At 42.0% G+C, this 7,847-nt stretch overlaps 3 protein-coding genes and 1 non-coding gene across 4 annotated transcripts; 1 reads left to right on the top strand and 3 right to left on the bottom strand.

The window, feature by feature from the left end:
* The first annotated feature begins 1,157 nt into the window (after positions 1-1,157).
* On the top strand, positions 1,158-3,466 carry LOC145699085 (uncharacterized). The gene is made up of 8 exons (XM_081776332.1): positions 1,158-1,305; positions 1,420-1,592; positions 1,636-1,870; positions 2,089-2,168; positions 2,231-2,724; positions 2,769-3,000; positions 3,047-3,099; positions 3,148-3,466. The coding sequence occupies exons 1-6, from the start codon at positions 1,234-1,236 to the stop codon at positions 2,993-2,995; spliced, it is 1,281 nt and encodes a 426-aa protein (XP_081632458.1). The 5' UTR covers positions 1,158-1,233; the 3' UTR covers positions 2,996-3,000; positions 3,047-3,099; positions 3,148-3,466.
* Positions 3,467-3,521: 55 nt separating this feature from the next.
* On the bottom strand, positions 3,522-4,629 carry LOC145699087 (voltage-gated inwardly rectifying potassium channel KCNH2-like). The gene is made up of 5 exons (XM_081776335.1): positions 4,285-4,629; positions 3,990-4,246; positions 3,863-3,946; positions 3,729-3,819; positions 3,522-3,604 (listed from the first exon to the last, which is right to left on the bottom strand). The coding sequence occupies exons 1-5, from the start codon at positions 4,540-4,542 to the stop codon at positions 3,581-3,583; spliced, it is 714 nt and encodes a 237-aa protein (XP_081632461.1). The 5' UTR covers positions 4,543-4,629; the 3' UTR covers positions 3,522-3,580.
* Positions 4,630-4,764: 135 nt separating this feature from the next.
* On the bottom strand, positions 4,765-7,294 carry LOC145698175 (voltage-gated inwardly rectifying potassium channel KCNH6-like). Its single transcript, XM_081775376.1, has 8 exons — positions 7,080-7,294; positions 6,961-7,035; positions 6,665-6,706; positions 6,109-6,306; positions 5,956-6,062; positions 5,466-5,551; positions 5,252-5,412; positions 4,765-4,881 (listed from the first exon to the last, which is right to left on the bottom strand). The coding sequence occupies exons 1-8, from the start codon at positions 7,260-7,262 to the stop codon at positions 4,765-4,767; spliced, it is 969 nt and encodes a 322-aa protein (XP_081631502.1). The 5' UTR covers positions 7,263-7,294.
* On the bottom strand, positions 6,749-6,830 carry TRNAS-UGA (transfer RNA serine (anticodon UGA)). Its single transcript has one exon. It is a non-coding gene; the product is annotated as a tRNA-Ser (tRNA).
* Positions 7,295-7,847: the final 553 nt, after the last annotated feature.

Here is a 7,847-nt window from a genome sequence, read left to right as displayed (position 1 = left end):
TGATAACGCTCTCACCCTCTCGCATGTTATGGCGTTTTATTGGGGTCCTTTATTTTTTTGATTCACGAGGCAGCTCAATCTTCCCACCGAAATTGAGGTCTTTTACGACCGGTTTAGTTCTATTTCGGACCGGATACCCATCACTTTCCTGAAATAGTCGCGATTTGGCAAAGACTCAAAAGAACCTCCGGAAGTATTCTTGAATCCAGTATTTGATTGATCGTTTTTTGACTTGAAATTTGAAGCAAGTTTTTTCAAAATAATACTTCAATTCAAATTAAGAAATTAAAATATCTGTTTATAAACTGATTTTTACCGATCGATCTCGGTGACGCCTTGGCGTGGTGGTCCAAGGCGAGGCAAGAAGATGATTGTTTCGGATACATCTGATCAGTGTGTTTGAATCTAACCATCAGCACGGCATTGATTCTAGGCCTGTCAAAGTCGTGTATGTCCAAAAATCGAATCGAAAAAGAAGAAGACGAAGAAAAAGAGGAAGAAGAAAAGGCGAATTGTGCACTAAAAACCAAAGAAGCCTCACCAGCTTCCGAGGTTCTTTCAAGCTCACCAAAGGAAAAAGATCAGGACAGTCTTTCAAATGCATGGACAATTGTACAATCGTTCATGTATAGATTCCTAGCCCTGCTTGAAAGTTTTGTAGAATATTTATAATATAAATATATGGATATTATCCAAATTTTCAAGTGACGCTGCAAATATTTTCTCGATTTAAATGAAACAATCGTAATGGATCGAAGTTGTTATAATTTTAATTGGCAATCAAATTAATAAGCGCTGTCTGCAGTCAAGATTCTGGACCACCTACAAGAAAAAACTGGTAGAAGCTGGCAGCAAATATGGAATCTGGAATTTTAGGCAATGGGCTAATTGGGCGATTGATCATCATAATGCGCTCGAGCCGGGTTGTAAAGTTGGCTATGCTCACTCGTAAATCGGTAGCTAAAGTTCGAGCTCATCCTCCACGATTGGCTAATCCACTATTGGTACTTGTTTGATCGTGCGTTTGATGTTCTCAAGAGCGCCGGACGGCGGTGGAACCATCCTCGTATGGTAGACCAGGACTCACATCAAAAGAAGAAAACTGCCCCTTTCTTGTTGATTTTACTAGTACCAGCTGTGAACTTGAGAATTTTGCGAGAATTTTTACCTCTGAGCCTTGCTCGAGATTTTTGTTAAGACAGGATCGAAAAGTGATCGGGAGAGTGACAGACTATGATACTAAGAAGTCTGCTACTGGCTGGAGTAGCCTTGAGCTACGAACTTGCTCAAGATGTCATTGGAGAGGTAAATTCAGTTTTTCTTGCATTCTAACATACTGTTCATAAGAAAATTGTTTTACATGAAAAAATCGTTGTTGATTTCAATTGAAAGCATCTGTATTGAGTAAAACTCTTTTAGGGAACCTGCTCCCTTGACAAGCAAGAAGTAACACACCCAGGCATGTGCGAATGCAACAAAGAATGCTGCAATGGCGCGGAGTCCGAGAAGATGCTCGGTGGATGTCCCGTTGACGTCGTTGTTGCTATCGACATGTGTCTTTGCACGAATACAACTATGTCCGCCTACAAAAGGTTAATACAAAATAGATGATTTTGAAAAACATTTTTCTTTAAGATTTGGAATGGAACTCATCAACTCTCTCAACACAGAATTCGGAATCAGCGACAGTGAGAACTCCGCTCGACTCCATATTTTCCAGTTCATGGAAGACACCCACGACGTCACCACTTTCAACACCTTCACCAAGGGAGAGCTCATCTCCGATGTCCTCCGAATGGACTACCATCAGTACCACGGAAAAGCAACTAATGTCCGCAAAGCCGTCCAATATGGTGCCAAGATCCTCCAGGTAAATATCCGTAACAGGTGCACATTCCACAGGTTGACGACGGGACGCCGTTTTATGTCAAATAAAAAGCATTACTCAAGTAGTAAAATTTAATTCTTTTGTGATGATGTTGTTACTTAGGCGGCTCATTGCCTGATTTATTGCATCCGTGCGATTTGGCTTTAATCAAAATAAAAACTAGGCAGCACTGAACTTTTCAATATGATCAATCGTTTTAGACCTCCGAGAGAGTCAATGCAGAGCCACGACAAATCTTCGTCATGATCACAAATGGTTATTCCGATGAAGATCTTGTTTCGTAAGTCTTTCCGAAATTCCCGATCTCTATTCCTCATCAAGTTGATGACATCAACTCTTTAGACAACGGGATGTCGAAGCTGAGCTTCAGGGACTTCAAGGCGTTCCTAACTTGAGGACTGTATTTGTCGCTAGAGGAGACAGTTCGATTGCTGGTGACCAAAACACCCACACTAACGAAGATGTTGCCAAGTATTTCGATCAACGAGAATCTCTCGGATCCTTCCTCGCCCCACAACAGATTGTTAACGACATCTCCTGCCCAGCACCACCACCAATGAAACTCGAACGAGAATGCAAGTGCACTTGTGACGTTCCAATGGGTTGCCACGGTCCCCAAGGTCAGCCTGGTAACGATGGTCGAACTGGAAAGCCTGGTAAGAAGGGTCCATCTGGTGAACAAGGTGTTCCTGGTGAAGACGGTCCAATGGGCGACGTTGGTGAGCAGGGTGAGCCAGGTGGATGTGGTATGCCTGGCCATGCCGGCGAAAAGGGTTATCCCGGTGAAGATGGAACCTCTGGAATCAACGGCGTTCGCGGACGACAGGGAGAGCGAGGTAAGAATAATTATCATCAAGCATTGCCAAAAAAATCTTCACAGGTCCACCCGGTGTTCCCGGTAAAGCCGGACAAAAAGGAGAAAAGGGCGAGACTGGTGCTCCTGGAGCCCCTGGTGCCCCTGGTGTCATTGGCGAGCCTGGTGATCCAGGACAAGCTGGAGAACCTGGTCCACAGGGAGGACTCGACCAGAAAACTCTTAAATGGCTTGTTAATAAAATCTTTATGGAAGAACTGTCAGCAATGGGAATCAACACTCCCCAAACATAAATCAGGTTTCTTTTACCAAATATAAAGAACACTCCTAATACAGCTGTTTAGAAGTATTATTGATTAACACACCGTGCCTTGGAAGAATTCTCTGCCCTTTATTGGTAAGACAAATGTCTTGGAGATCGAATAAGCTAATCAACTTATTTCAGTATATATTTTACAGAGGTGCAGGAGCACTGCCCTCAAGTATGCATCTCGCGAACAAACCAACCACACCTGCAACAGCGAAAACAGCATCCCGCGACAACGAAACCATTTTCTGTATCCTTTGGCTCGTCCTTCTCACTTCTGCGACTCCTACTATGAAAACTTTACATGTGATTAGGAGCTCTCACTGGGTATCTATCGACATTTCCGCGAACTTTCCAAATTCCACCTCAGTAACGTTCAGTGCGAAGAAACAAAAAAATACAAAAAAAAACTTTAGAAATTCATTTAAATTTTGCCTCCTATCTGACGTTAGACTATTGAAAAGATCATAAAAATGAAAAATAAATAAAAGATGCATAAAATTCAATGGATTGTTTGTTTTTATTGCAGGTTAATTCAGAAAGCAGTAACAGTCATTTCTTGAAGAGGTTTTTAGGGAGTTTCATGAAGAGCATTCTTAAAATTCAATGAACTTGAAGTTTTTAAAATACTAGATGATTCTATTTGAGAGTATTAGGTATCAAAGCAGAAGCGGGATTAAGGGCCGGTTAGACTCTTAGGCAAGCCGAAGCTGTGTTACCTGTTCGTTTAATTCGTTTTCTCGACTGATAGAGTCTCGAGTTGCAGGCCTTGTCAGCGCATTAGACAAATTCACGATGGCGGACTCGATTCTAATTCGCATTGTTTTGTCAATAAAGAACAACGCTTAGCTACCTATCAAGTCGTGAGTCCATATTGTCAAGTCTTCTTTCAAATTTTTGAAGACTTTCATCTCGTAGCTTGATAATGTCGGGAAGACTAGTAAAATATGAAGCCTATGGAAATTGAGTAGAATTGATACCTGTCTCTTCTTTTAGAATTATAGGTTCCGAGTCTGGGGCTTATCACTGGCTTTGGACTTTGATGATGCAAACTTCCTTCGTCAATTGATGTCTGAGCCCCCCACAGACCCGGTCCAGGGGCTCCGTGAGGCCGACTTGAGCTTCGAATCACCGCTTCATCAACATAAATTGGCGATGTTGACTCGTCGTGGAGGTCGTAAGTGATCTTCAAATTCTTCCAAAACTTCTCGGCGTATTCCGGGTACATGGCAAGCACCTATCTATTGAAATCTTAGCAACTTAGTCCGCTCATACCTCCATTAGATCAGATCTGGTTATTTTGTGCATGTCACAAGGAGTCAAAGATCTAACCGTCGCCGATGCTTTCCCAACCGCGCCCGGCCTCCTAACGGTCTCACCAAAAACATCTCCCTTGCTCAGAATTGCCACTACTGTCCTCTCATCAATGAGCACCTCCAAGCTGCCCTTGGAGACAAAATACAGTGCCAAAAGGAGATCGCCTCTGTGAACAAGCGTGTCACCAGCCGGGGCATGCGTCGTTTTGAAACGCATCGAAAGTGTTCGAAGACAGCCGGGATCGGCGTCTTTAAAAGCGGGACACGTCTCAAGCAAGTTTCGATTTAAATGAAGACGGAAATATGGGATTTATAATCGAAAATTTTTCATTGGAAATGCAAAATTCCTCCGAGTAATAAATTGATAAAATGGAAAGGGCAAAAGGTGTGCCGGAAATTTTAACCACTACCATCTCAAATGGACCATTTGACTGCCATATTATGGAAGAAAAGATGAGATAATATAAATCCCATAGCAGATGTCAGCCTGAAGACATTCCGGAAAACTTCGAAGGACTTGAGTCATGTCGATTCCGTTGGTCAAGCTCCAAGCGCGCTGAGATTGATGCTGTTTAGTGTTGAGTCTAATTTTTGTAGAGAAAATGAGCTATAGATTGATATTTTCCAGCCTATCGTTCTTTGACAGCATTTTCTGCAGTATTAAAAGTACGGTAAGGGAACCGGAACTTATACATACAATTCGAATTTTGTTCACCGTCATGTCGAATCATAAAGCTTCAAACTAATGTTGAGGCAGATGCGTTCCAGTGAATAAAAAGAGCGACACTCAAGGTGTTTCCAGCGCTTTAGGTTATATAAGACTGACTTTTTACTTGTAAATGCTGATCTCGAAAATTCTACCAGTATACTAAACGTGTTCATTCTACCAAGCGAGTACGCGTGTCACGTGACAACACAGCCGATACCTGGCAGAATTCCTCAAGCCTGCTTCTGAGTGGATTCGGAATCTGATGGAAGCGAGAGAACTCCTTCACTTTGGCGATTTGAGCATGGTATTTGGAGGTACCGGAGTAGAGACGTTGGATGATGGCAGAAACGTTACCAAAGATTGTTGCGTAGAAAAGAGCTAAAGACAGAATAACACGCGAAATAACTAATTAGGTCTTTTATCAAACTCACATCCAATGACCATAACGCAGCAGGAGAACATCTTCTCAATATTGGTATTCGGCGAGACATTTCCAAAACCAACCGATGTGAGGGAGCTAAACTTGGATTAAATTTTCGCCCAGAATTCCTCTAAAGCCTTTCTTCACACTTCAAACCGCTCGTCAGAGCTTTTGATCTCGCCCCAGCGCGACCTTCTCATTTCGGTCCCAGTTGGAGCTGTTCTCTTTAAAATGTTCGAAGCATTGAAAAAATCATTATCGCTCGAAAATGCCAATAACTCTTTCTGCAGGAGTCGGCTGGAAAAAATTGCATAAGGTCAATTCTCATTTTTCGCCTTGCTTTACAAAATCAGTGAAAAATTGATCTCTTTTCTTTGTAAACAATTCAATTAGAACGGAAGCCGATTTCTAAAAAGGTTGAAAACGGGCCGTACTCGTTTTTAATTTGATTCGCGGAGCGCTAGAAAAACGCTCTCCGAGGCTTAAAAAGTTTAAGGTACCTGAAGGTGAAGTACATTGCTGTGATGTACTTTTGCTTTACAGTGGGGCCGTCTTTTACAACGTTGTTTTCGATGATCAGAGGAACGTTTATCGACTCGCCAAGATACTAGAATAATCAAATGATCATTTTTTCTACAATAAAGAGAACCCACGGTAACCCATCCAAACTCGCTATGCTCAGCCATTCCAATCGCGTACCAGATGCAAGCCAGCCAGTGCGCCAGAAGAACGAAAAACGCCATCAACAGGACAAGAACAGCAGCACCATATTCAGAATATCGATCGATTTTTCTTGCGACCCGAACGAGACGGAGTAGCCGAGCCGTTTTCATCAATCCGACCAGTGCTGTCTTTCAATTACGTTCAATTTAGTGGAAGATTATTAGGAAAAGATTAGGTAAGGTAGTGTCAGCCGGGTCTGTTTCGTAGAAAAACCCGGCTGAACTCGACCAGAAGAAACCGGAATGTCGTTTATGTTAACAAATTGAAAGGAGCGAAGGGGTTTCTAATTTCTAAATCTATGTAATTGCATTTTTAGGTTCATGTTGGAATTTTTCATTCGCAAGAAATCAGATCATTAGAAAATTTTGCCTTGAGCTTTTGATTTGCTACTTGAACTTGAGTAATCGAAAATTTACTGTTGAAGCTTTTTTTACTTAAAAATCTGATATTTTTTAGATAAAAGGGGCAAAAATCGTTAATAATTACCTGTTTCATTTCCGCCACTTCCGTAGAATCGCCACTACCGATCTAGAAATAAAATTAGAGGACACTCGCCGGGGGCAAAAATGGCGCTACGAGCAGGATTTGAACCTACGCGGGGAGACCCCATTGGATTTCAAGTCCAACGCCTTAACCACTCGGCCATCGTAGCTTGGAGGACTGCCGGTTATCGGACATTATATTCTAGAGATCCAGACTTCTCATTTCCTGAGAAATGCCCTTGTGTTGTTTAGGCGGGGAAAATAAACAGAAGATAAGCGCGCGATTAAGTAACAACTCACCATTGAATTTAAAGCTTCCATCGGAACAAGGATATCAAACGGAATCGCTGCCAGGAGATCAATGATGAACCACCCCTAAAATATTAGAATAAATATGAAATATACAGAAAACGTTCTACCTTGAAGTAGTGGATGGCGATTCGTTTCTTGTCCGTTATGACTTCATCGTTTGTACTGACATAGGTAGTCATAAAGTTGATGAAAATATCGATGATGAACATGATGTCGACGATTGTTTCCACCACGATGAGACCATTTAGTTTCAGACAACTGTACTCTTGGTTATTAAGCGATATCTTCATCGAACGAAAAACTTGAACTTGATAACCCTTAATTGAACCAGGTATCCTCTCGATTGCTCAGGCAGTACCCGAGTTGTTGATTTTTCTCCTGCAAGTTGCCGTCAAAGACAAACGCGGCAGAAAAGGGCGTGACAACTGCAGTGTAAATGACGAGAATCAAAACTATCCAGTCCCAGCAAGCCTTGAAGGGCGAGTAATGCAAAATGATCCAGGGCTCTTTGTCTATCTTCTTGAGGCCGGAGTCCAGAAAGGGTGGATCGTCCCCAAGAGACAGGACCTGAAATAAATGTCAAGGGGAAGTCAACTTGGCGCAATTCCGGAAATTGATTCCAACGCTCAATTAGTACGCAGAAGGCGATTAAACCCTTCGAGTAAAATGATTTTTACTCCGCTAAGTACTTACTCCGAAAGTGTCCTTGTTTAGCGCTTTCTTTGAAGTTCAATTCAAGCTAAAATGGGACTTGTCGAGGAAAATTCAGGGGAACGACAAATGATAAGACAAAAATTCATGTCAAAAAACTAGTCATCGAAAAAATGCTATTTGAACTCCTTAGCGATAGAAATGGGAGAAAAAAGTGTCGAGTA

The sequence above is a fragment of the Oikopleura dioica genome, chromosome 2 (genome assembly GCF_907165135.1).
Source record: "Oikopleura dioica chromosome 2, OKI2018_I68_1.0, whole genome shotgun sequence".
NCBI classification, from domain to species: Eukaryota; Metazoa; Chordata; class Appendicularia; order Copelata; family Oikopleuridae; genus Oikopleura; species Oikopleura dioica.
The sequence above is the reverse complement of the archived record's forward strand: the minus strand, read 5'-3'. Positions and strand labels throughout refer to the sequence as shown.

What these genes read in the sequence shown, in the direction of transcription:
- LOC145699085 (XM_081776332.1), top strand. Translation starts at nt 1,234, where the DNA reads ATGATACTAAGAAGTCTGCTACTGGCTGGAGTAGCCTTGAGCTACGAA. An exon ending in ACTATGTCCGCCTACAAAAG is followed by an intron (nt 1,593 to 1,635) that starts GTTAATACAAAA and finishes TTTTTCTTTAAG; the next exon opens with ATTTGGAATGGAACTCATCA. An exon ending in TCCGATGAAGATCTTGTTTC is followed by an intron (nt 2,169 to 2,230) that starts GTAAGTCTTTCC and finishes TCAACTCTTTAG; the next exon opens with ACAACGGGATGTCGAAGCTG.
- LOC145699087 (XM_081776335.1), bottom strand. Translation starts at nt 4,542, where the DNA reads ATGCGTTTCAAAACGACGCATGCCCCGGCTGGTGACACGCTTGTTCAC. An exon ending in AATTCTAAAAGAAGAGACAG is followed by an intron (nt 3,947 to 3,989) that starts GTATCAATTCTA and finishes ATATTTTACTAG; the next exon opens with TCTTCCCGACATTATCAAGC. An exon ending in ATGGACTCACGACTTGATAG is followed by an intron (nt 3,820 to 3,862) that starts GTAGCTAAGCGT and finishes AATGCGAATTAG; the next exon opens with AATCGAGTCCGCCATCGTGA.
- LOC145698175 (XM_081775376.1), bottom strand. Translation starts at nt 7,262, where the DNA reads ATGAAGATATCGCTTAATAACCAAGAGTACAGTTGTCTGAAACTAAAT. An exon ending in TGGAAGCTTTAAATTCAATG is followed by an intron (nt 6,707 to 6,960) that starts GTGAGTTGTTAC and finishes TTTTATTTCTAG; the next exon opens with ATCGGTAGTGGCGATTCTAC. An exon ending in GGCTTGAGGAATTCTGCCAG is followed by an intron (nt 4,882 to 5,251) that starts GTATCGGCTGTG and finishes CATCAATCTCAG; the next exon opens with CGCGCTTGGAGCTTGACCAA.